This window comes from Polypterus senegalus, chromosome 3 (assembly GCF_016835505.1).
Source record: "Polypterus senegalus isolate Bchr_013 chromosome 3, ASM1683550v1, whole genome shotgun sequence".
NCBI lineage: Eukaryota > Metazoa > Chordata > Cladistia > Polypteriformes > Polypteridae > Polypterus > Polypterus senegalus.
Window position 1 is genome coordinate 290,282,678 of NC_053156.1, and position 27,836 is coordinate 290,310,513.

General features: G+C 37.3%; 1 protein-coding gene across 4 annotated transcripts in view; it reads left to right on the forward strand.

Moving 5' to 3' along the window:
* Window positions 1-27,836, forward strand: part of LOC120526301 (lysine-specific demethylase 5B-like) — a 92,744-nt gene that overhangs the window by 18,725 nt on the left and 46,183 nt on the right. For 2 of the 4 annotated variants that reach the window (XM_039749420.1, XM_039749423.1), the window contains exons 2-13: window positions 2,959-3,036; window positions 5,894-6,016; window positions 6,131-6,301; window positions 9,368-9,424; window positions 12,516-12,650; window positions 15,456-15,549; window positions 16,046-16,152; window positions 20,695-20,853; window positions 21,161-21,280; window positions 23,873-24,031; window positions 24,271-24,452; window positions 26,757-26,919. In XM_039749420.1, coding sequence (XP_039605354.1) covers window positions 2,959-3,036; window positions 5,894-6,016; window positions 6,131-6,301; window positions 9,368-9,424; window positions 12,516-12,650; window positions 15,456-15,549; window positions 16,046-16,152; window positions 20,695-20,853; window positions 21,161-21,280; window positions 23,873-24,031; window positions 24,271-24,452; window positions 26,757-26,919 — 1,548 coding nt within the window. The remainder of the gene's footprint in view (window positions 1-2,958; window positions 3,037-5,893; window positions 6,017-6,130; window positions 6,302-9,367; window positions 9,425-12,515; window positions 12,651-15,455; window positions 15,550-16,045; window positions 16,153-20,694; window positions 20,854-21,160; window positions 21,281-23,872; window positions 24,032-24,270; window positions 24,453-26,756; window positions 26,920-27,836) is intronic. The other 2 variants (XM_039749421.1, XM_039749424.1) reach the window with 1 other exon arrangement.

Here is a 27,836-nt window from a genome sequence, read left to right on the forward strand (position 1 = left end):
TTTGATTCAGAGCAGACTTTTGTTTTTGGGTTTTACAGTTGAGTTGGTGATACAGCAGGATGGAGTCATATACATATAGTGAGTGCCCTGTAAGATGTCTAACCAAGTATTATAGAAATTCTCCTTCAGTGAAGCAAAGGTTCACAGAGAGTATGGGAATGGCCTGCAGTTACTACTCCAGAATGTCCAACTCCTTCTTTATTAAGTTTTGTGGACATGCCTAATGAGGTAATGGTGTTCTTTTCATGCTGGTATTCTATCAGACCCACCACAAAAGGTCATACAATGGCAGAATATCGCCCTCATCCTTTTGCTCAGTCATATTGCCCACAATCGGCAGTAGAAGACTACAATTTTATGCAGTGGCTTCCCACACTGTGATATTGGCCTTTTGTTTCATTGTACAGCTCTGAGAATGTTATCCACTTTGTCTTAATGTCCAGATCTAATCGTATCCACCACTGTGTGGCATACAAGTTGATTACATCAGCACAACCCTATTCTGCAGGTAAAAATACTCAAATGGAAGAAATCTTCAAAAATGGAGTCTTGACTTCGTAGTTTGTCAGTCCATGGTCAGTAGTGTTGCCCAATTATCCATGAACTCTCAGCAAGTATTAGAATAGTAGTTGTGGTGGGCTCTTCCATGATCTACTGTGTTTACAAGTATTTTTTTTATTCCCCTGCACACACACACTGTTTTACATTTGGCATCTTTGTCAGTGCCCTCCATAATGTACGAGAGAGAGAGAGAGACACATTTTTCGTTGATTTACTCCGGTGTTCCACAGTTTAAAATTACAGATCAAACAATTTGGACCTGATTAAAGTGCAAATTGTATACTTTGATTTAAGTGGATTTGCATTCGTCACTATATGTAGAAATGACAACACTTTTTATACATGGTCCCCCTCATTTCAAGGCACCATAATGTTTTGGGAAAAAGGTGTCTGTCTCAGGTCTGTTTCATTACTTCATTAGTGCAGTCATAAGGTACCCAGGCTTGCTACTAGCCAGTAGTTGCCATTGTTCAACATGAGGACAAGTGCTGTGCAGATGAAAGTCAAAGAAACCATTATAAGGCTGAAAAACAAGTATATAACACAAAGGCATAAGTAAAATCTTTGGGTTACCAAAATCAGCAGTCTGGAATATCATTAAGAAGGCACTGGTGAGCTCAGTAATTGCACAGAGGACTGGTGGGCCGAGGAAGAATTCCACTGCTAAGAGAAGAATCCTTAACTCTGGTAAAGAAAAAGCCCCAAATGTCTGTCTGAAAGATCAGAACCAGTCTTCAGGAGGCAGATATGGATGTGTTAGAGACAACTATCCACAGGAGGCTTCATGAACAGAAATACAGAGCCCACACTACAAGATGCAAACCGCTAGTTAGCCACAAAAACAGTATGTCCAGGTTGCAGTTTGCCAACAAGTACTTTAAAGAGCCTGCAGAATTATGGACAAATGAATATTAAACAGAAGGTTCAACACATTCTATGCAGTTATGCTTCAATCTCCACACCCCCGGGTCTATTTTGCTATTTTATGTTTAAAGCCTAAAGGTATGTGTATGTATGTATGTATATATGTGGATATAGAGAGAAATATCTATAGATATTTAGAAGCAGAGAAAGTGAGAGAAGTCTAGATATATAGAGGTTTAATTATGTAATTTGTATATATTATATGGATGCTTTTATGTGCTTTATGAATTTTAAAAACACTACCCTCCATTTCTAAGTGGGGTGGGTCACAAAGAAAATGGAATATAAAATTTTAGTTGCACTTGAGACCACACCAAGGAACACATTGGTTTCCGGTGGATGTTGAACAAGGCTGTCCAAAGGCACCTAACAAAACAAGCAACACCTAAAATGCAGATATTTCCAACCCCAACCCCGAGTGCTGAAAGCTGTTGGGTTTGTCCTTTGTTCTATGCAAGCAGCGTGCCACTTTGAACTGAAGACAGTGAATATAGACAGCAGGCTTGAGTATATTGGTTTTAATTAGCAGCCTTAACCCTAGGCCCCATTTACTGTCCGAAATGAATGTTTCACAATTGGTGGTTTGTAGTGTATTTAGTTACACCCCCCCACCCAACCTCTTAAACTGCCAAAAACACACAGTCTCTGTCAAATTCAACCTACTACCCCCCAATCAGGTCCCTTAAACATGATGTTTGTGGTCAGCTTCAAAGGGACAGTTTCCTCTGGAGGCCAGTAGCTTAGCAAAAACATTTTGTTGTTGTTAAAAAAAAAATAATGCAAATTATTGATGTCCCCAACCCCCAGACAAAGTGGAAGTTTTAAAGGACTAATAGTGCTATGAAATTTTTTTTTGGTCCCTATGGTGAACATTTAAATGCTATGTCTGCTTATTTATGGTGATCTTGTCCACCATTGAAACAAATGGGTTAAATACTCTTAATTGCCAGACTGTCTGTGTATCAAGAATGATGCCTCATATGCTTTCATATCTATCAGTTTTAATAACAGGATGAAAGCTGACCAATTGTCGTTTTCACAGTAATCCAAGTGCCTCATTAAGTACTTTAGGTGGGGTCAGGTTGAAGAGATTCACCTGTGAGAATTGTGGGTGTTGCTAGGTGGAGTTGGACTGCAGTAAACACCTGGTTCAGTTACGGTCACAAGAGAATCTGTCAGCAGTTCTCAGAAGGCTTTTTTTTTTTTTTTAAAAGTCTTTTTGAGGCAAAGTGGAATAGCTTGATCTGCAATATAAAAAAAATAACTGATTTTCTTTTTTTTTCCACTGGTGGAAGATATTCTAATGTAATAAATGTTTGTGTATCATTTTTGAACAGCTGACCAGTCCGGACACTTTTTTGAGAGCATTGATTGTAGAAAATATGAAGCATCTGTGAAAGTCCTTGAGAGGTAGTATAGGAGAGGTTTAAAGGATGAAACAACTGATTTTTTTTATTTTTTTTTTTTAACTAGGATTGGCAGCCCCCATTTGCTTGCGATGTTGACAAACTGCACTTCACCCCACGGATTCAGAGGCTGAATGAATTGGAGGTGAGTCACAATACTGCCCTTTGTTATGTTTTTTTGTCTGGTTGGGGGAGTGGGAGGTTTTCAGTGTTAATTTTCTTGGGAGTTTATCCTTGAGCAGGAGACAGCACAAGTGAGAGAAGAGTGTTCCTCCTGGAGTGAAGTCATTGGTGGCAGTCCTCTGGGGTTCTGTACCAGGATTGTTAGATTTTCTAATTTACATTAATAACATGGGTTCAGATATAATGAGTAACATTGGGAGACTTGCAAATGCCACTTCATTGTCTCCTGCCAACTCTGCTATCTAAACAAAGCAACGTCTGGAGGCATTAAAAATTTGTGTGGCATTCTTTTTCTTGTGCATCACAGTGTGGCCATTATTCAGATGCTAAAGAAGCATCAGCAACCAGCACTAAAGTATTGAGGTCATTTGTTTCTAGATAGGCACATGCTTGGGAGGAATCCTCGATGTACAACTTTCCTACCTCTGCTAATAGTTGAGAACACCCATTTTCATTAGTACAAATGCAGGTTTTTAGCTATTTGTGCTTTGTTCCCTGCATCTTGTTTTATTACCTTTCTTCCAAACATGAGTCTGTTAGTCTGGATTCAGTTACTGCTCATGAAACCCTGATACAATGCCAAGTCATCCAAAACCCCATATTTTAAAAACTGCTTAGATCTGGGAATCAAGGAGGGAGATGGTCAGTGGTGAAGACTTACACTTATTTCTTATTTGTCCCTCCACTTCCTGATTTGTGTTTTATTTCTTAAATATACACTAAAGAATTCTCATCTATAAGTGTACACATCCATAAAAGGTGGTTTTTATATTACTGTTGTGGGGTGGGGTGGATGAATGTATTTCACCATGAAATAGTTTATTTTCATTTCTGTGTTAGGTTTGGTTGCTCCTGTGCACTGATTGTCATACACCTAAAAAGTATATTACCTTTTATCACCTTACTCTGCCTATCTGTGCCTTATTGATGGTACAGCTTCATTTTACATTAGCGTCACAATCTGACCTAGAAGTTATTGCATACCAAACTATATTAGTGATAATATTTAATTAGTAGACCATGTTGGTTATAAAAAGGGGCTGTACATAAAGGGCTAGAAAAGGCTCTTTCTAAAGAAATTCTTGTTTCTTTCCATTGTATGATAAGCTAGAGGGGATGTTGTTCCCTTCTGTGCTGTGTTCTACTGGGGACAGCTGCCTGCATTGCAGAAATGAGGATGATGGCAAAATCAGAGGCCATTGGTGCATTTCTTTATATTGCTCACAATATTTTTTTCCATGTACTATAGTTTTCCACTCAGATTTTACAGTCCTGATTATTAGGTTAATTGAAGTAGGAATTGATGTAGGAATTTATACAGTAACATCCTGTAAATTTTCTTTGAATTTTTTCAGTCTTTGAGTTCAAACAATTTGAAACAAATCTTAACTGAATAATATTCAAAATTTTCTGTTAAGGTCCTGATTTCCAGAAGTTCGTCATGCAGTTCATGCCATTCTCTACTTTTGGCTTATTTGTGATGAATTCTTTGAACTGTAGTTAAGAGTGCAGTATGCAGTGCAATTAGCATTATTCACACAATGAAATAGTTAACAAAGCTATAACATATCTTAAAGGGGGTACAGTACTAATTCTGTTTAATAAAGTCTGTATATTCTGGACATCCTACTGTTCCATTTAACTAGTGTGATCGATTGTAGATGTTTTATAAAGCTTTTTACTTACTGTGTTTTTTTCTGTTAGAAATATGAACACTAAATTTGATTGCATCAGATCTAAGTAATTTGTGCCCTATCCCATGCTAAAGATGTGGGGAAACTTATTGTACTCTAAACTAATCAATCTCCTCCACATCTTTGTATAGTCTTAGTGTAGTTATACCACTAACCTCCCCGCCAACCTGGTTTTGCACTATGCATGACCACCCCTCCATTTTCCTGCTTCATAAATTTTTTTTTTTTGTTGTTCATTATGTATTGAACTTTCCAAGTAATGATGCAATAATGTCATCAGCCCAAACTGCAGTGTTTGTGCTTCATCTGTGGTTACAGTGCATATGTAACGTTTTGAATCAAAAGCTTGTATTGCTTAATACAAAGACAATGTCAACTTTTAAAATGAGTGTCTATAAGAACTAAACTCCAACCAGTCCGCCGCCACACAGCAGCATTTTTTTTAAAGCATTTCCCATTGACACACATTTTACGTACAAAGTAGGTAGTAAGCCATGAAATTTCTCATGTAGTTGCAGGAACCTTTTGAGGATCAAAGGTACACGTTGTAAGGTGTGGTGCTGGGGAATTGCAAAGTTACACCATATTCTCCTGTGTAACAGCTGTCAAGACAGTGACTACAATCTTGGTTTGAGACTTTGTTGTGCTTTTTGAGTAAGATTTTTAAATTTTGTTGCACAGATTGGCATAATTAAAACAAAAGTAAAGTTTATCACATATTTCTGGCTTGATTTCCTGTATTCTCTATTCAGATGACTGATTTGTTTCCAGAAAATGCTCAAGTGCAACTTGCCATTCATCCTAACTTGTTGTACACCTCCTTTAAATAGATAGTGTTTTATTTGTCCCCAGGAGGATATTTGGCTTTTTACAGAAGCTCAATGATAAATAAAATTATTATATTGTGACAAACAACAAGCAGCTTTCAAATATACACCAGAATGATTAAAAAGGAAGAAAACTTTAGAATCAAGACGAAAAGGATGTGTGGTATTACTGTGTGCTGTCTTTGGACTTGAGCAACATATTTTTTAAAGTAGTGCTGCGAAGTGCCAGATGTCGTAATCATTTGTGGCAGGTGGTATTGTGAATATTTACATTATGAAATCTTAACATTTTTACCAGGCTCAGACAAGAGTGAAGCTAAACTTCCTTGATCAAATTGCCAAGTTCTGGGAGCTGCAGGGATGCACGTTAAAAATTCCACACGTGGAAAGGAAGATCTTGGACTTGTATCATTTAAACAAGGTAAATTTTGCACACGGCTCCCTTTTCACATCTTGTGGATCTATATCTCAATGGCAGGTCTGCTCTTATAATAATTTAAGACAACAATAAGTTTTCTTTGTCTTTATTTTTTAGTTAGTGGTGGAAGAAGGAGGATTTGATGCAGTCTGCAAAGACAGGAAGTGGACCAAAATAGCACTAAAAATGGGATTTGCTCCTGGAAAGGCAGTTGGTTCCCATATTCGAGCCCACTATGAAAGGATTCTTTATCCATACAACCTTTTCCAGTCTGGAGCTAGCCTTCTGGTAAGAGTACAAATCTCAAAGGGGAGTTAGGGTGGTGGAGAGTCTTTATCTCTGCCTTTGTGTGGTGGGATGAGATGGGGAGGATGTCTTGTCTTGTTAGAATGAGTCCTTGAGGAGCAGCTTGTTAGTATTTGTCAGCCAAAACAAGTAACCTCATTCCCCAGGAGAGTCTGCACTGGAACACGTTTGTGGCACTCAAACTGCTGTTTTTTAAAAGCTTTCAGTGCAAGGACCAATTAGGAAATTACCCTTTGTTCTTATTTCTCCCTCCACTTCCTGATTTGTGTTTTATTTCTTAAATATCCATAAAAGGCGGTTTTTATATTAATGTTTTGGGCTGGGGTGGATGAATGTATTTCACCATGAAATAGTTTATTTTAATTTCTTTGTTAGGTTTGGTTGCTCCTGTGCACTGATTGTCATACACCTAAAAAGTATATTACCTTTTATCACCTTACTCTGCCTGTCTGTGCCTTATTGATGGTACAGCTTCATTTTACATTAGCGTCACAATCTGACCTAGAAGTTATTGCATACCAAACTTCATTTATAATTGCTTTGTTATGTCACTTAAAGAATAGCTACTTGGCACAAATCAAGCTCCTCTCCTTAGTGGAATTATAATGGGAAAAATTATGTAAACCTTTTGGAAATTATCACTTGTATTTATAAAGTTATCTTAGATGAATATCAGGCCATAGTTTAAGTTACAGCAATGAAAAAACAAGATCTTAGTTAACGAACAACATATAAATTATTGTATTGTTTTGGTACATATTGAATACTACATTCAAACATTTACAGGTATATGTAGGTAGGATAGAGGAAAAGGAACATGGATGATGAGACTGATGACAAATGTAACTGAAGTTTGGACTTCAGGCAAATCCTATCAATGAAACAAGATTAGAGGTGTGGTTTAAAGCTCTTTTGTTATATAAAAAGGTCTCCGACATTCTGAGTTTGCCTATCAAAAGAACCATCTGCTGATGTGAAACATGCCTTGTTTAAAAAAAAAAAAGATCTAAGCAGATCTATGATCAAGTATTCGTGATTTGTATAAAGGATTAAAATGTGATTAGAACAGTAGATATACATTAGTCCACTTGCATACACAAGGAAAATTTAGCCTATGGCTTCTTTTCCCCCATCAAAGTAAATCTACAGAATGGCTTAAAAAAAAATCCACCTTTTGAAGTGGCCAAGTCAGAGCCCAGACCTTAATCGAACAGAGACAATGTTGAATGACCTCAGAAGAGCCATTAACTCCAGAAATCTTAAAAAATATGGCTGGGCTAAAGCACTTGCGTAAGGAAGAAATGTCCAAAATATCTTCTGACCATTGTGCAGGCTTGATCTGCAGTTACTGGAAGCACTTGTTTGAGGTTATTGATGGCAAAGAAAGTTCAACCAGTTATTAAATCCAAGGGTACACTTAAGTTTTCCACAACACACTGTAAATGTTTGATGGGTGCGTTCACTGAAGATATGATAAATTGTTTGTTTTATTACCATAAGCATTTTGTGTTTGTCTCTACTTGTGACTTAGATGAAGATCAGATAATATTTCAGTATGAATTAATGCAAAAAACTAGGGGCATTTCAAAGGGTTCACATACTTTTTCTTGCCAGTAACTATATATGTATGATGGTGTGTTGATGTGTAATCAGTTGGTATCCTGCTCTAGGTGGGTTTTTAGTTTTGTGCCCATCCGGTTTGTAGGTTTTGTGTTTTGGGATCGCCTATTTAACCCAAGATCTACTAATGCTAAAAGTTGAAATGGGCTTTGTCTCCAAGCTTGTCTCAATTGTCGATATGCGGTGCTCTCCTAAGGAAGCTGCATCTGTAAACTCTTTTTCCCCCTCCGCTCTTTGAGTTCCTAGAAAGCATTGCTCTTTAACAGTAGGACTAGCTTCTCTTATACAGTTAAGCTGTCCATATTAAATTGCCCACTTGACCTAATCGGGTGGTATTAAATGAGCAAATGTCTGCCTTTCACATTGAAGGGTGGCATGTGAACTGGAGAAGAGCATTTTTAATAGTGATGAGACAAAACACTGAAACACACTGTGGTGGTGTTCCGTTAAAATTTGCCTTTGGTGTAACATTGGGGTTGCCAAAAACTACCATAAAAGTATGGCATATTAAGACCAGAACTATTCCTGAATTATTCAGTCAATCAGTCATTATCCAACCCGCTACATCCTAAAACAAGATCATGGGGGTCTGCTGGAGCCAATCCCAGCCAACACCGGGTGCAAGGCAGGAACAAATTCCCCCCAGGCAGGGTGCCAGCCCTCCGCAGTCCTGAATTATTTGCCACATTTAATTGTAAACGGTACTGTTGGTTTCTACCACTTACTGAACTACAAAAGCAAATCTTGTTTGTGGGCATATTTTTTATTATCTAGTCCATAGTCTGTCTTAGTAACCTTTGTCTACATTTGAGATGTGTGTTTCTTGCATATTTCTGTATTATGACTGCCAAAGTTGTAATTGATGTTTTTTTTTTTTTTAAAAGATTGTTAGTTCCACCTTGCCACTTTTTTTTTTTTTATTTATTTATTATCATTTTTGTCTAATGTGAGTGGAGCTACAGTTTCTGTGTTTTTCTGTGTAGACTTAATTTACATTTAAAGAAGCAAGGTTTCTCACCCTTTCAGATCTAAGGGTTGTAGTTGTTGGCAGGTTGAGTGATAAAAATGGCATAGGTCATTATCTACAGTATTTCTCATTTAAATTTTTTGGCTGCCTTTTATCTGCTTGCCTGGCATATACACATGCACATCCTAAAACTAGTCTACCTTTTAACTGTTTCTTTTTCCTCTGGACAATCTTACATATTCAATAAGTTTCAGATGTTTGGAAATATAACTAGTCCAAAAATGAATTCTTCTCAGAGGCTAGCTTAGTTATGGCACATTTGATCTTATCACTCTCTAAATCCCATTTTGATGACTGGGGAAACTGCCAGTAAGGAACCAGTCATTTCTGTTTGATATTTTATGATTGGTGAGTGAAATCACCAATTCTCAGATAACTTTCCTAGCTCTCTCTTACACTAGGCTCCTGAGCCTCCCACCAAACTGATGTCTTTGGGGGCAGAAAAAACACTGGACAAGGTAAGTTTATGTCATGATTATTCAAGCAAAAGACTCTGTATAAAGGAAAAACGTATACAAACTGAGCAGTACTTTATTCCTGCCCCATCCTACCCTTGTATCAGGTGTTTTGTAAATTTGAAATATAATGAAAATGGTAATCTATAGCTAGAAGGAAATTTGAATTGTGTGTGTTTATGTGTACACAGCAAGAAAAGTATACAAGTAGTCTTGCCAGGTGGAGAACAAGAGTTGAAGGTGTGTCTGATGGATAGCTTTTGTTTGGCCAAATTGAGTTTTTACTAACATCAGACAAGATTACAGTGATCATACCTTAAAACGAGGCCTTAACCTTTTTGGACATAGAGCTAAAATGCAACAGTTCTTTGACTTGTCATGATGAATTGGATCAGCTTGCTTTCTTCTACTGGCTTGTAATCTCAGAGTATTCTGTTACATCATTTACTATAATGTATATATGAAGGATTGTGCTAAGAATACTAAAGTGTATGCTGTGCATGCTAATTTAATTCAAGTCTTTAGCTGTTTAGAGCGTAGTAACATATTAGGCTGTCAAATGTTTATAGCAAAAATTTGAAAGGATGACCTCTGCCCACTTACACAGATTCAAGAACAACTTTGTCGAATTTGTATGGCTGTAAAAGTGATACCAATATGATTTGTCACAAATATGCAGCATGGACAATGCTCCCTTTAAAATTCTGTAGTGCTAGTGATGATATCCTATAAATGGTGCCAATTCTGTTTTTATTGGTACAGCTAGTAACAAACAGTTCATACTGTTGTTATGACAGGGTGGGAGGCTAGCAGATTAAGGATACCAGTTTACAACACATGAGAGGCTACCAGAAGGTGTGCAGTTTTCACTACTACTTTTCAAAACTATTACATGACTACACGTGTCCTCAATTTTATTATGAAATTTAAAATTAAAAAAAAAAAAACTCCTTTATAATGGTGCATATAGCATTCAGAAATTTTTACATTAAATTGTATTTCAGGGTTGCACAATGCTGCAGTGGTTGGAAAGTCTGGCCTATAGATCATGAGCCTTGCAGTAATTGATGAAGACAGACTCAGGGGCAGGTTGTCTTAATTAGCTGCCTGCAGCCAAAATTCAAACAATGCAACATTTGACAGTGTGAGAGATTGTTTACTTGCTGTCTGCAGATACATTATCTGATAACTAATTGCCGCCGCTATGATATTCACATAAGCATTTTCATGTAAATTTATCAAAGGTGGCGTCTGACAGCTCTTAGTCTGCTTTGAAACATCAGTAATTATTTTCAGTATTAAAATCCTTGCAGGTGGTCATGTACACCAGTGGATTTCATATGTGACGTTTAGTACCGTTTAATAAACATTCATTAGTTTCCAAACATCTATTATTCCCTAGGGATTTAGTTTCTGTCCGGTATTACACTGCAAGGCAAGAACCAAACTGGGTAGGAGTACTGACCCATTACTGGGCATATTCATGGATATACCCACACTCTGGCATTTTCAGTGTTGGCAAGTAACCTAAGCTCCATGTTTTTGGGAAAAGTGTAGAACAGTGGAATACCCTAGCAATACTCAAGGTATTTATATTTACTTACTTGGCTGACTCCCTTATCCAATGTGACTTATAACATTTATGATCCAATTGGTTACATTTCTTTTGGATTTCCAATCGGAGCACAGGCAGGTCAAGTAACTTGCTCATGGTTACACAGTGTCAGTAGTAGCCATTTGAACCCCCATCCTCAGTGTTTGAAGTCCAAAGTCTTAATCACTTTACCACACTGCTTGCAGACATGGAGAGAACATGCAATCTCTGCACAAATGGTGACTAGGCTGACATTTCACCCATTGTCTAGTAGCTAAAAAAGCTCAAATTCTTCATTTTCATTTTATATGAATTTAGTGTGTAATAAAAATGTGTGTTGTTGACTGAGTAAATTATAGAGAATGTCTGAACAGGCTGCTGCACAATTACTTCTGACATGGAGTTGTATTGAATCTGCATGGTCAAAATTGATAGACTGTTTGGAGATTCACTAGCATTGACTGCCTTTAATAACTACAGAAATTTAACTCCTGATGTGTACAAGACACAGATGAAAACAAAAGAAAAAAGCACCTGACCTCCCGTAATTGCTTAAAATGTATTGCAAATCCTTAACTTCACCCTGTATGAAAAAATAGGCAAGGCTGGAAGGTGTGAATGAAGAGAAGAAATAGGAAGGAGGACCGTCATGTAAAATCTGTGTTAGAAATTTTGTGTATGATAAGAAGATGGAGAATGACCTTGTGAGTGAATTGTTTAATTTGCACCAGTTTCTGAATTCTGTATGTGGGTTTAAACATGTTTTCTTCTTTTTCTTCTTTAAATACTGGTCTTGTAGTATGCAGATTTTGGATTTACAAGCACAGGTTCATATGACCACTGTATTTGGATTTCATGAATTGGCTAATGCTTTGAAATAATTTTACAACAGATAAAAAGTCTGGAATCATTAGGAAGTGAAAGAAACCTTGAATATTTCACAGTAGTGTTGGGATGTTCATAATATCTACTCTTTTTTTGAAACCAACTGGAAATGCTTTTCAAAAAGGGCTTCTACCCTTCATGTAACTAGGATTAATTTTGCAGTCCTCCTTTTGCTCTATGAAATCTGCCTTATATATGTGCAAACTGGTTGCTTTCCTAACTATTATGTTGTTTTCTATAATTGCTATGTTTTTCTTGTACTGTTTTTTTTTTTTTTTTTTGTATTTAAAAAGAGCTCTATAAAGCTCTTCGTGATATTGCATGCTACTGATGGAAGATACAGTCAAATCAAGATTAATACTGATATTTTGAAGTGAGAAAAGTGAGAGACCTGATTAAATAAGCACTTCAACTAATTTTTTAATTGCATTTACTTAAAGCATAGCTAAACTGAAATCTTGCTGACTCTGTTCCACTCTTAGACCTTCATTCATACCTGTTTTAAACCCACCTACAGTTTTAATGGATGTAGACAATTAAGAAATTCAGGTATGCACATACAACAGGATAGGTGAGAATTTGTTGTATTTACTGAAGCTTTTTTTGTTTTGACAGTGTGTCCAGAAACCTACCTTAACAAATGATGTTAAAGACAAGGAATACAAGCCTCATGATATTGCCCAGCGTCAGTCTGTGCAGCTAAGTGACAGCACCACTCCTGCCCGTCGGGCCAAACGCATGAGAGCTGAAGTGAGTTTAAATATTTTTTATTCTCCAACCCCCCCATGACCTAATTCAACAAACTCAGATGTGTTAATTTACCCCCAATAAGCACTCAATATTAACAGTAGTATAGCTTGAATAGGTAGTAAGTCAAATAGAAATGATATATATAATACATACACACACACACACACTTTCTTATTCACTACCATTCTGTAATGTGCCTGCCAATTTTATGTGTAATACATTTTTGCATTGCCATGTGGATTGTTTGTTGGCCAGGTAGTGTTAAGAACCTGCTGAACATTGTCGTGTTTTAGGTACCAATTGTGAATCACGTCTTGATGCTTTAACTTCCTTTGCCCTTGTAAAATACACCAATCATCTTAGTTATACAGTACACATGGCAATATTAAAGATTATTTGTTTTTCAACCTTAAGACTTTTATAGGTAAGACTACAATTGAAATATACTTTCTCTCTCATTGCAAATGAAATAGGAACATGGGGGGAGGAATGAATTTCTTTGTATATTTCCCAGTCTGTGAATCACTTCACCCCGTGGGGACTCATCCTGGTTCGTTTTTTTGAGTTCTGTATAAGGTATAACCACATATGCACAAGGTGTCCTGCCATATTTCAAAGTGGTCTGTGTATGCTGCAATTAATCCACAAGTCACGCAAAAGCAATAATATTTTACACACCCAAAGGTGTTTGCTTTCAAACAAAGCATAAGTTTCCATGTTGTTGTCTTCTTTTTTTCATTAACAAAGTATGCTATTTTTCACATGTATATGCTGACGCAAACAGAATGTCACAGCTGAATAAGTTTACTTTTATCAAAGTTTTCACCAACGTCAAGCCATATTTGGTGAGAGACTTGTTACCATTGGATAGCAGAGTTTCAGACTTTTCCAATGATATCTATTTGTCTGATTGGTCAATTGTACTACTTATCACAGCTGTAGATAAATTGCGGGAAATAAGATGAATAAAATTTGTGCATACACAACCTGTTTGGCTGGTGTGCGAAAAGACTTAGTTTGTTACTAGAGAAATTTCTTCTTCAAAATAAGACCACATACGGTTGAGGAAGTGGTAGAAAAGTTACAGAATGCTAGTGATTTGGAATATGAAGACCTTGAGATAGAGTTTGGACTCTTTTGAGAATGATTTATTTGTTGAAGTGCTCAATGCTATGCTTGATTTGTAAGCACTGCTTTGGATAACTTGAAGCGTTGTGGCATGCAGCTTTACAGTTAAAGCATTATGGGTTCAATTACCATATTCTGACACTATCTGCATCACGTTCTTCCTATGCTAGTGTTCTGAGCATTGCTCTTCCAGTTTCAGCTTTAGTATGCCAGTGAAGTACTATTGGGCTATACCTGCTTGAAGGTTCACATAAGGACTCCCTTCTCCATTCAAAAGGGAAAATTTCATTGGCTGTATGAACTTTCGTGGAGAACTAATCTTCAGTCAAATCCATTTGTATCTTGGCACGCTGCTGCTCATACCTTCGCTTGGGACCACCCCAATCACCCTCCATTAAAGATCACTGAATCACAGTGTGGAAACTTTTATAGGGTATGCTGTTTGATCAAATCGCACTACCTCATGCCACGTTGCCGCAGCTCGCAGTTTCATGTGGGGTAAATTACTTAAATCAAATGTCACTGTTCTGCTCCACTGTGTATAGGTATGGCAGTTTTTGATTTGCATGCCAAATATGTTATGTTTAGCTTGATTGCTCACTATGTGAATGGTTTAGGTATATATGTGCACCCTTTGAAGGGTTGTTTCCTGCCCTGCACCTAAGTTTGCAGGAAAGACACTGTCACCATCTCTGGAAGAAGCTAGTATAAATATGTATGTATCTTCTTCTTTTGGCTGCACCTATTAAGGGTGACCACAGTGGATCATCTTTATCCTTATTTTTGTGTCCTCTGTATCTAGCTCCATTACACCCACCACATTCATGACCTCTCAAACCACATCCGTAAACTTCCTCTTAGGCATTCCTCTTTTCCTCCTACCTGGCAGGTCCATTCCTAAACATCCTTCTCCCAGTGTATCCAGCATCTCTCCTCTGCATTTGTCCAAACCAATGCAGTGTCGCCTCTCTGACTTTGTTTCCCAACCTTTCAACCTGAGTGGACCCTGTAATGCACTCATTTCTAATCCTGTCCATCCTTGTCACACCCAGTGCAAATCTTAACATCATAAACTCTGCCACCTCCAGATCTGTCTTCTGTGTTTTGGTAAATGCTATCATCTCTAGTCCATATAACATAGCTTGTCTCAAACATTATAGTACATGGGGACTCCTTTTTAGTCTTGTCTCTAAACCTGTCCATCGCCATTGCAAATAAGAAAGGACTGATCCCTAATGTAATTCCACCTCTACCTTGAATGCATCTGTCACTTCTACCGCAGTTCTAACCACTGTCACACTTCCTTGGTACATATCCTGTACCACAGTTACATACTTTACTGCCACTCCCAACTTTCTCATACAGTACCACATCTCCTCTCTAGGCACCCTGTTATGTTTTCTCCAAGTCCACAAAGACACAGTACAACTCCTCTATACTTCTCCATCAACACCCTCAGAACAAACATTCCATCTTTAGTGCTTTTTTTTTTCTGGCATGAAACCATCCTGCTGCTCACTAATCATCACCTCCCTTCTTAACTGAGCTTCCACTACTCTTTCCCATAGCTTCATGCTGTGGCTCATCAATTTTATCCCTTTGTAGTTACTACAGCTCATTCTTAAATAGAGCATAAGAGCTACAGGCAGACCTTATTTTATTTTTTTAATCTTTCAGGCAGGGTGTGTGAAGGTGGAGCCAGGAGAGGTATGTGATTACCGGCCCAACCTGCGCAGAAGAATGGGCTCAGTTGTTACAAAGAACGAGTTTGGTAAGCCAGAATTCAAAAGTCTTCCTTCTAATGCCATTAAGGGAATTGAATATTTATAGATTTAGAATATGTGAAATCTGAAGCAATGGAACCAACTACTCTGTACTAAGAAAAGGTGAACTGGCAAATGTTAAAGTTGCACCTGTTAAATTTTTAATCTGTATTGCAAATTGCAGTGTATAAAACTTGGAGGTATCACACTTTTCAGGTATGAAATGAGGCAACAGATGTAGTGTAGATTTGTGGGAAATGCCAGTGTTAACTTTTTTTAAAATGTGTACGCTCTTCCTGTAAAAACATAGGGGCACTCTTTGATGTACATTGTTCTTTTATTCTTTACAGAAGGTGTTTTTAAAATGGACCCAATGTTGTAACAAAGCCTTTTAATTATCCCACTTAGCCAATTGTGTGCATTCCTTAACGAATACTGTACTGTCATGCCAATGACAATGTGTCTAGTGTTTATTAAACAGGGCTGTCTTCTCACTCTCAACAGAAAAGGATTACTTCCCTCTTGTGAAGCAAGAGCCCATTGAGACTGCTGTTGATCAATATGAAAAACCTAAGGCACGACACAAGAAGCCCCCCCCAGCAGTGAGTATAGTAAGTGTGTTGACATTGATCCACTTTTACGGAGTGCAAGTAAGGTACAGTTTGACCATACTTTGTAATGGAAAGTGGAGCACTGAAAACACAATCATACAAAATGATATCTTGTAAGAAATGGTGTTTTGGCCATAGGCTTAGGCTGGGTTTATACTTCATGCAACACGACGTGTGCTCCAGCTGACGCTACTGCTGCGCAAGCGTTGTAAAGTACATGCGCAAGTATAAACAGAACGTAAATCTGGAAGATTCCACCAGGTGGCAGTGCAAGATATCATCACAGCGAGAGAACTTTTTGGCTTGGCTGTGTTGTGAATTGCCTGAAACATCCATTAAATTCTGATGACGCCTTGCCACAATATCTCTGAAAAGGATGTTTAGTGATTACATCCATCAATCCAGGGATGTGCCCATTCCAGCAAGCATCAGCCATGAGACAGAAACAATCCCTGGATGAGACATCAGCTCATCGCAAGGTGAACACAAGCACACACATACACTAATGTCATTTTAGCATCACCAAATCCACAGACCTTCCTGTCTTTGGAAGAAAACTGGAGCACAGTGTGGAAACCCACCAGGAAAACATGCAAACTCCAGGCAGGGAACAGCATGGACGTGTCTCCCCGCGAGGCAGCAGCGCTACCGCTCCACCACCATGCTGCCCCCACATGTGTAATTTATTAACAGTATTCATTATTTAAATGAAGTTAACGACTTATTTGTAAAATATAACCTAATACTTTAATGCATGTCACCATGAAAGTGATATCAAATATAAATCTTAAGGATTTTAAATGTGCAGAGAGCTGGAATATCATAAATTTAATGTGTTCTTTATGGTGATTGCTGCTTGCAACGGCTGCCGTTTCAGGAGGGAGCTTCAGAAGCACGTAACGATTAACAACTGGGTTGGTTTTAAGATGATGTTTACAATGGTTTACTTTAATGATAAAATAAACTATGAGATTAAAGTGCACAATTCGAGATTAAAGCCGAAATTTCCGCTTTAATCAGAAAATAGACATTTTCACTGTGTCCTTCATTTTTTTTATTTTCTTTGTGGCTCAAATACACTGCCATATAATTTGATGCTGTTGTGAAGATACAAAGAAAATAAATAAAAAGACGGCACAGAAGAGTATGTGAGACTTTTAAAATGTATCGTTTCATTATGTTGGGGAATATGCACCGCCTGATTATAAAAGCACCACAAATGCGTTTGTATGTTGGCATTTTGCTTCACCACATCGAACCATTCATGAAACATTGATACACGCACATTGATCCTGTGGGAATCGCAAAGCGGCTTTCTGTCACATGTTGATAGCAAGCGGAGACTCTGATGTCACATTCCAACTTGATTACACTGTGCCCCCTGACTTTTTGCTGGTATTTCAACTTGCGCACACGTTGCGTTAATTTCTTGGGACGTGTCCAATGAACACTGGGAATGTGTGGCAGCCATGATGCGTGCACATACGCGTTCTGAGCATGAAGTATAAACCAGCCCTTACTGGTTCAAGACACGAGTTAGTGAGTTAGAGGTTATGGTTGCATGTTTTTTCTAATCATTTTTTCTGTTGATTCAAAGTCAGTTGTCTTAGTTGGCTTTAACATTGTAAATATATGAGAGTATCTGTGTGTATTTTACATTTATTTCCAAACCCCAATACTAACCTAGGTTGGTGTTTGACCAGAAAAGTATGGCAAAATAAATTTCACAATTGGATTGAATTGACAAGAAAAGGGGTGGATTGTTCAGACAGTGGGAAATATAAATGTATAAGACTAATTTAGATACTCTTGAAAATTAAAAAAAAAAAAAAGAAAATAAAAGGCTTTTTACACTTTTTCAAAATGTGATCATCTTAGAATGAAGCATGCTTAAAGCCTATAATTGATAAGTACCAATAACTGCTTAGAATTTTTAAGCAACCAGTTGTTGACTGCATCATACACCTTACTGGTCCTCATAAACAAGCATTCCCAATTGGTTGTTTCAGATTGAAATCACTGGCCACATAGTCAGCAGCATGCATGAGTATGTTCATTAAACTTTGTATCGTTTAGTCACTTTTTTGATTTGGAACATAATTCTTTGCTACATTTTGCCAGCTCATTGTATAGTTGCTATGTAGATGTTAGCTGACTTTGTGCTCCTTTCGAAATCCAATGCCCACTCTCCCCAAACCCCCATTAAAGGAAGAAGTAAAAGCACTTGTCAATTTTGGGGGAAAACAACAGTTTATCATTGGGCAGGCAATGTCCGAAAAAGGATACAAGTGTGGGGAAAGTACGCACTATATTGTTAACTGTAGTCAGTTTAACCTTCTATGCACCGACTGGACATTATAAATCTTCTTTTTTTTTTTTTTCCCCTAACTGTTTTACATTTAATCTTGTATACAGTCAACAAAATTGGAAAGGTGACATATACTATATCAATCAGCATAACTTAATTTTCTATACTTTGTAACATTAACTGGTGTTAAGCCAGATTTATACTTTCCACGTGAAGCCAGCATGCAAAGTGTGTATAGTGAGTGAACAAAACACATTTGTACTTGTTGTGGCCAGTTCAATAGGCGCGTTATTATTGTTCTCGTCAGTTAGTTGAAACATTTGCTCAGTGTCGCATAGCAAATAATGTCATAGCATAGGATGTGCCCCTTGCTGATTGGACAAGTTGTGCCTACTATTATTAAAGAAAAGAAATAGGTGGAGTGTCTCACCTATTGAGTAAATGCGGTGAAGGAAGGGTGAGTGTAATATTCTCATGAGTGGGGGGCACCTACATGATGAGCAGGTGCATTTGAAATGTTTTTGCATGTCATTGTTGAGTTTTAATGACCTGTTGCATATTCAACCCTTCGTTCATGATTCTGGCACCCTCGTAACTAGTTGAAATTCACCATGTTAGATACACATCAACTGCACCACGTAGTCAGAAAAACTTCTGCACAGTATCTCCAAATCTGACACCATTTTTGATGTGCAGCTCTTGCGTACTACATTGACATGTCAAATATAAACTCTGCCTTATAAATGCAAATATTTTTGCCTTACGCTTGAGAAAGTACGTTTCTCTAAACCTGTTGTACATGTATGGTCTTCTGGTGTGCTGCACACAAAGTATATTGCTTAATTAAGCCCTTTTGTATTTAAGATTTTTGGCTTTGCCCTCATGAACTGCGATTGGCAAAAAAAGAAAAACGTACTTAAAAGTAGATGCAGCCTGAAACAGATAACATTTGTATAGTTATTTGTTATATACCACTTAGAAAATCTTGTTCTGGTAAATTATTCCCTTTTTTAGTAAATACAATAATTTATTTTGTTGTAAACTAAAAGGAAAACGTACATTCACAGAAAAGCCAATTGGTATGCTTCTTTCCTTCCTTGAGAAGCTTGATAGGTGCTTGGAATGAGTGGGAAGTGTTAATTTTTATACATAATTTCCCCTCGGGGATTGGGCACAGTATACCAAATAAAGTGGAAGTTCAAATGCATCATAGCCTAGTGTATTTCTGCACTCGTGCTTCCATGCAAATCCCACAGTAGTTTTTCAAAGCTATATTTAAAGCAAACACATTTTATAGTTAGATTTAAATGTATAACTTTCCAATCCACTGTACAGTTGATGCTGCCAATTGTTGGCATGAGAAATTAAAGTCTATTCATGCAAAAGGTTAAGCCCACGAAAAAATCAGAATAAGCAAGAACTGGAACTGTTTTTTAACCTCTTTTTAAAATCATGTTTATACTGATGATCTAATGTATCAATTACTTTTACAACACTATTTGGTCTTGGCACCCTGGGGATAGCTGCCCTTAAGGGTATCTTAGGAAACGTTAATGGTTATGGCATCTTAAAATGCTGTCTCCTGCCATTGGAGACACATTATTTTGTAATGATTTCATTATTTGCTTTATCTTACTTTTCACTATTTTTAAAGCCTTCCATTTTATTCGATACCTGGCACTTGTTGTATAATGGCATTTTACATTAGGAATATAGGATTATGAATTACTGTACTAGAGGCATGGAATGGTAGTTGTGTCGACATTTTGAGAACAATCCTCTTAATATATATTTTGTTAGTATGTCTTGTTTCTATTTCCGATATGGTTGGCATGATCTGCGAGGTGTCAGTTTAGAGTGAAAAATAAGCTCATCTCAAAATGGAAAGCTAGCTATTTAAGAAAATGTGTGTATTTTGCTTTCTCAGCTAGTTACGAATGTGTTTTCTCATTTTCATGCCTGTGTATTCGCCCACACTTGAATCTTTCCAAGAGATTAATCTGTTGAAATCAAGGTGGAACATTAAAATGGTGAAAAGCCTCTGCAGAAACTCTTGACACACTGCTTTTCTGTCGATGGAGGCCATTGGCCAGGGAATGAGTAATGTAGTTTGCAGATAATAATTTGATGCTCACAGAATCTACGTTATTTTTTGCCTTTATAAGTTAAAAATCTTGATATACGTGTTTGGAATTTCTGAATTGTTAGTCACATTTTCTGTTTACTTGTTTCAGGTTGACCTGTATGTCTGTCTGGTATGTGGGAGTGGAAGTGATGAGGACCGCCTACTCTTGTGTGATGGCTGTGATGACAGTTACCACACATTCTGTCTAATCCCTCCTCTGCATGATGTGCCTAAAGGAGATTGGAGGTGCCCAAAGTGTCTGGCACAGGTAACTCAAAAATCATTATTCTTGACCTTTTTGTTTTTGGAGAAAAGTTTTGATCCAGGGTGTATTTTGAATGTCTTAATCCACCTTCATGCTTATTTTGTAGTTTACTGCATGGCATATTGTTTTTTTTTTAAAGTCAATTTTCTAAGCACTATGCAGTTGTATCTTATTATATAATACATAATGTAGTAATTATAGTACATGCTATAATAGCAATAGTGTCAGTTACAGATACACCAAATGTTAGGTGGGGATCTAGGAAACTCTGTGGTCACTTGTAACAGACTTTTATGATTTATTTATTTAGGAGTGCAGCAAGCCACAGGAGGCCTTTGGCTTTGAGCAGGCATACAGAGATTATACACTGCGAGCTTTTGGAGAAATGGCAGATGCTTTCAAGTCGGATTATTTTAATATGCCAGTTCATGTGAGTATGAAATATGATAGCTAGCACATGCATCTGTGAAAATCCTACTACAACATATTCTCTAATTGAACATCTTCATTTTGAAACAGGAGAGAACAGAATTAATTGCAAAAAAAAAAAAAAAAGTTGATGTGGAATGGGTGATTGAAAAAACGCACAAAATATCTCTGGCTCTGACTGTCCAATTCCAGGTTGTTAGATGGATGTTTTTGCATTGCTGATGTTACAAAAACAAATGCATATACACTGACTGCCTACTTTATTAGGTACACCTTGCTAGTACCAGGTTGGACCCATTTTACCTTCAGAACTGCCGTAATTCTTCATGGCATAGATTCATCAAGGTGCTGGAAACATTCTTAGGGTTTTTGGTCCATATTGACATGATGGCATCACACGGTTCCTGCAGATTTGTCGTCTAGACATCCATGATGTGACTCTCCCATTCCACCACATCACGAATGTGCTCTATTGGATTGAGATCTGGTGACTGTGTGGTGGCCCTTTTAGTACAGTGAACTCATTTTCATGTTAGAAAAACCAATTTGAGATGGTCTGAGCTTTGTGGCATGCCGCGTTATCCTTGAAATAGCCATCAGAAGATGGGTACAATGCAGCCATTAAAGAATGGACTTGGCAAAAATACTCAGGGAGGCTGAGTTGTTTAAACAATGCTCAGTTGGTACTAAGGGGTCCAAAATGTGTCAAGAAAATATCCTCCACACTATTGTACCACCACCACCAGCCTGAACCATTGATACATGGCAGGATCGATCCATGTTTTCATGATGTTGATGCCAGATTCTACTCCTACCATCCGAATATCTCAGCTGAAAGTGAGACTAATCAAAAAAAACAATGTTTTTCCAATCTTCTAGTGTCCAATTTGGTTCACCTGTGGTAACTGCAGCCTCAGTTGCCTGTTCTTAGCTGACAGGAGAGGCACCCAGTGTGGTCTCCTACTGCTATAGCCTATCTCCTTCAAGGTTCGACGTTTTGAGCGTTCAAAGATGCTCTTCTGCATACCTTGGTTGTAACTAGTGGTTGCTTGTGTTACTGTTGCCTTTCTATTGGCTCAAACCAGTCTGTGGCTATTCTTCTCTGACCTCTGGCATCATAAAGGCATTTTCATCCAGAGAACTGCTGCAGACTGAATATTTTCCTTTTTGTGGACCATTCTCTGTAAACCCTAGAAATGGTTGTGCATACAAATCCCAGTAGATCAGCAGTTTCTAAAATACTTGGACCAGCCTGTCTGGCATCAACAACCACGCTGTGTTCAAAGTCACTTCAGTCACCTTTCTTCCCCATTCTGATGCTTGGTTTGAACTTCAGCAGGTCGTCTAGACAATGTCTACATGCCTGAATGCATTGAGTTGCTGTAATGTGATTGGTTGAATAGATATTTGCATTAACAAGCAGTTGAAAAGGTTTATCTAATAAAGTGACCGGTGAGTGTACATCCCGGACAAAATCTTGAAAGGGGAGCCTGTATCTAAATTTTTTGGAAGAATGTTGCTTGGTGTCGGGTAGGTACAGTAGGCTACTCTTTGCAATCGATACTGGACTCTTAGGCATCTCCCAGAAATCTGCTGTCCAATGTCTATGTTCTTTTTGCCCATTTTAAGCTTGCTTGGTAGTCTGTTATGTGGAATAACCTCTCATTGCTCTGTTTTGTTTTGGCTATGTTTGAGACCTGAATTGAACTTTAAGAATGCAGATACCTTGCAACCCAAGGAGTTAAAATGTACTGTACTTGCTTTATTGAACAACATGTTTCAGCTGTGCTTAACACAATTACAAAACCTTTTCTAATAACCAAGTAGGGATTAAACATGAATAATAGATAAGTTTAGAAAGTTTACCAGTAAGATACTGAAATAATGGCTGCCGGAAATGGGTCTTTGCAATCATGTATGAATAAGAAATTATAAATGAGTCATTTCATGCAGTGTTAGCCATTTGCCATATGCAATATTAGTAATGTCTTGGTGAGGGCTGTGCCGAAAGACCCAAATTTTATAACAGTATGGTACCAGCATTTCTGGATTTTTCAGTACCGGAAGTAAACATTTACTTTCCTCTGAATACCCTGCCTCCCCACAACGCAGCACTCTCTTTTGCATTTGTGGAAAAATATTTGTTTCTTAGTCTTCAACGACACTCTTCGACGTAAAGAATATTTCTTTGACATGATTGGGACTATGGGGGGAAGTTACTTCAATGCTACTCGGACTTCAAGGGGTTACCAACTGCGCTTGCTTTGACGCGATCAGGACTTCACAGCTTTGAGAGAGAAGAGGTGCAAAGAGTGCCGTGATAGTGCGGCACACCAGTGAGGTTGGTGTATGACTTGGGAAGGGGGGGGGTTTGGAGTTATTCATTATTTACTTCAGAATCCTTTTGGTGTTAGTACTGAGATCTGAAAGGTGGTATCAATACCAAAGTCAAAATTTTAGTGCCCATACAACACTGATGTTTGCTATATATTTTTAAATCTACCCATTTTCTATTCCATGCAAGTGTTCTACAAATAAAAAGCTATACTTCAGTACTGTATTAAAAAAATTTTTTTTATTTTTAATCCCACAGATGGTACCTACCGAATTGGTAGAGAAAGAATTCTGGCGTTTAGTCAGCACCATTGAAGAAGATGTCACAGTGGAGTATGGAGCTGATATTGCATCCAAGGAGTTTGGAAGTGGGTTTCCTGTTAGGGGTGGTCGATTTAAATTGGCCCCCGAAGAGGAGGTGTGTGTTATTACTTAAAATATTACCATTTGTAATTGGTTTAAAAGTGAATGTTTGATGTTACTTCAATTTGCCAATTTAAAACAGAAATAACATTTATGGTTTAGTTTTTGACAGCTTCTTTCCTTATTTTAAATGTGGTTACATTATAGAATTGCCTGTTTTCAGGGTTTTTTGCCTATCTGGAAGTCTTCATTAGTTTGCAAACTTAGAAAAGAATGTGAATGTTTTGTTTTCAGAATTATCTGGACTGTGGTTGGAACTTGAACAACATGCCAGTAATGGATCCTTCTGTCCTTACCCATATCACTGCTGATATCTGTGGGATGAAGTTGCCCTGGCTGTATGTTGGCATGTGCTTCTCTTCATTCTGCTGGCATATTGAGGACCACTGGAGCTACTCGATCAACTATCTGCATTGGTACTGTTGCTATGGGTTCACACATTTTGGTTTTGAATTGTTTATGTTCCATTATGTCAGTTTTTTATTTCTTCTTTTATTGAGCAACTATTAAGAAAATGTTCATGTTTTTAAAAACAGTTAAGCCAATTCAGGGCCATGATAGGCTGGGACATTGAATAAAAGGCAGGAACTAGTCCTTTAAAGGACATTAGCCGTCACAGGGCACACACACAGAGGCAGACAGGCCCAATTTAGAATTCCAAATTGATTTAAAGGAATACTTCACCTAAAAATTTTATATATATATTTAATATGTTACTTTGCCTAGTTTACAATGAAGGCCAAGAAAATGTATCTCTTGTTGAATGGAGAGTATGCTTCTGATACAATACAAGTCTATGGTGACTAACATTGGGCAACAGCAAACCATATGAAAATGTCTATTTAAAAAACCTCAACATTACATGTGGATTGTGCAACAGAAGTAAAGTCCTCCTGCCGTATGATCACAATATCCCAAACACATTTTTACTAAAATATCGCTACATTATTGACTTTGGAAAACACTTCTATGAACTTCATATAAACTAAACTCGCCCAGACTCACCTAAGCATTTAAATCGAAGATCTCTCTCCCCCACAAAACCCCATTTCCCTCCCATTCATTGGTCACGAGGCTAGCCTTAAATATTGGCTAACATGACATTTCATGTGATATTGATTGTGTGGAGTTCAATGAGAAACGTGTACAATCAAAGAATAAAAATATAGTTATACTGTGTTTTCTGGACAATCGCACATTTTCTTGTAGACAATATAGCTTTATGTAGACTCTAGCTAAATTACATGCATGTCAAATCATTAAATTTGCTTGCCTGATATATGCAAGCTCCCATGAGCATTCACTGCCATGTTTGTCTTGAGAGTGCTTTGCACTGGAGCCTGAAATACATACAGAAACAGAACCCTGGCATGTATAGGTTGTAGATAGATACTTTATTAATCCCAAGGGGAAATTCACATACTCCAGCAGCATACTGATAAAAAAAACAATATTAAATTATAGAGTGATAAAAATGCAGGTTTTATTCTCTTGCATAATAATGTATATATTTTTACAGGCATTAAAAGTTTCTAAACAGCAATGTTACTTTACTTCAGCTTCTTTTGCATTAGTTTTTACTTCAATAAAATGTCTACCTTTTATGTCATAATCAGTTTAACTTGATGAAGTTTTTGCCATTTTTATTTTAACAATCTGTTTAGTTATTGTTTTAACTTAGAAAAGGGAAAATAAAGAAATTATTTTTTTGCACAGATATACCCATGGAAGAAATACTGTATTGTATTCCATTTAGCTTCAGCCATCTATAGAGTCACTTACCCTGTGAAGTTAAGTAATTCATTCAGATAGCCTACTAGACATACAAGAAATAGCTATACATTTGCATTCACTTTTTCAGTTTGATCAACCTGAGGTAACCAGTCAGTAAGTTTCTGCAGACGCCAAGTAAAAGTTTATCGACCAGTGTAATCTGCCATCTTACCTTGTTTTGTGAGTTTAAATGTCTTCCATGTATCATAGTTCTCAAACTCTTTATAGGCATATTTGTGTTGGGTTCTTTCCTTTAACTGAGATCCACAAACCTGACTAATGACTTTGATTATGCACTTACTCTTGTCATTGTCTGTGCCATAAGCCAAGCACTCCCTAACAGTACATTCCAGTTCACAGCCAATCCTTTGCTGTATGTCCATGTTCTGGATATCTAGCAACTGTTAGTCACCTAATGCAAAGTTTGTTAGTGAAGTAGGATGGATGGAAAACAGGCTCTTGGAATTTGACATATTTAAAAGTTAGCAACACATTTTTTTTCACATCCAGTTTAATTTGATTTCAATGCAGCTTTTTTTATATGCAATTTAAATCTGGTGTTTTTTACATTCCTATTTTAGTTGGTTTTTTGTCTCAAATTCAACTAACAAAGCACTTCCTCAGTTAGTTGCTAAGTAGCTTCAGCCAGTACATCATGGCCAATGTAAATGAATACTGTAGTTTCAATGAAAATTACAGTATTAGAGAATTTTGCTATGGATTATTATTATTATTATTTTTAGTAAATGTTACTTAGAGTGAATGCTGAGTGTGTGTGTGTGTATGTATGTGAAAGTCTGTTTTTAAGGATGGTAAAATAACAAATTAACTAGAATTATACTGCATCCAGTTACTAGTTACCAACACTTACTAGCAGCATCGTACATTATACTTAAACACTCAAGTTAGTTTTATAACTAGTTTTATATTTTCATTATTTTTTGCAGGGGGGAGCCAAAGACATGGTATGGAGCTCCAGGATATGCTGCGGAGCAACTTGAAGATGTCATGAAAAAACTGGCTCCAGAGCTTTTTGAGTCCCAGCCTGACCTCTTGCACCAGCTTGTCACCATCATGAATCCAAACACTTTGATGGCTCATGGAGTACCGGTGAGTAGCATTGCTTTGGAAATTTCAATGTTTATGTTAACAACGTATTGCAAGAAGTTAGGACTATCAAATTGTAAATGTGGATACATTTGATTGAATATATGTTTTTGGCCTAGAAGGCACAAATCACTACAGTAGTTTATTTTTGTTTGATCCATATTCTCACCCTCTAACCACCACAAGAGTTCTTTTCTCATGTACTTTTTTGATTTGTTCTGTTGCTGAAAAATCACTTGATTTCAAATAAGTCCATAATGTTTCAAGTAAATATTGCAGTTAAATTTGATTCCTACCTCATTTAGTACTAGGGTGTTGTACCGTGTTAGCCATTATGAATGTAGTGAGAAGTCAAGCAAAATGACACCTTTTCTTGGCTAACTGAAAAGATTACAATATGCAAGCTTTCAAGGCATCTCATCTTCTTGTAATCGTGCCTGAAGAAGGGGCCTGAGTTGCCTCAAAAGCTTGCATATTGTAATCTTTTTAGTTAGCCAATAAAAGGTGTCATTTTGCTTGACTTTTCCCCACCTCTTCCAATTAAGTCACGTCACTGATATACAAAGATGGCAGACCAGAAAACATTACAAATATACAAAGTTTCTAGATTCTTTAATTCTGAAAAACTTACAAAAGTTCAAGCAGTAATGCAATATGAAAAAAATGTACGTTAGTATATTAATAGAAGTTTGTTTTGTTCAACTCTGTTGCATGATTATAATAGTGCAAATATGATGCAGATCAATTGACCCATTTACAAGTTACACTTTCCACAGACTTCAGGGATATCTAACATGAATACATTTATTAACATTTGCAATTTTTGACCCCATTGTAGTACTTTGCCCAGTTCTACATATGGAGAAAGTGAAAAGGAGTGTATAGTAAAGCAAAGAACTAGGCAATATTTGGTAGCAGTT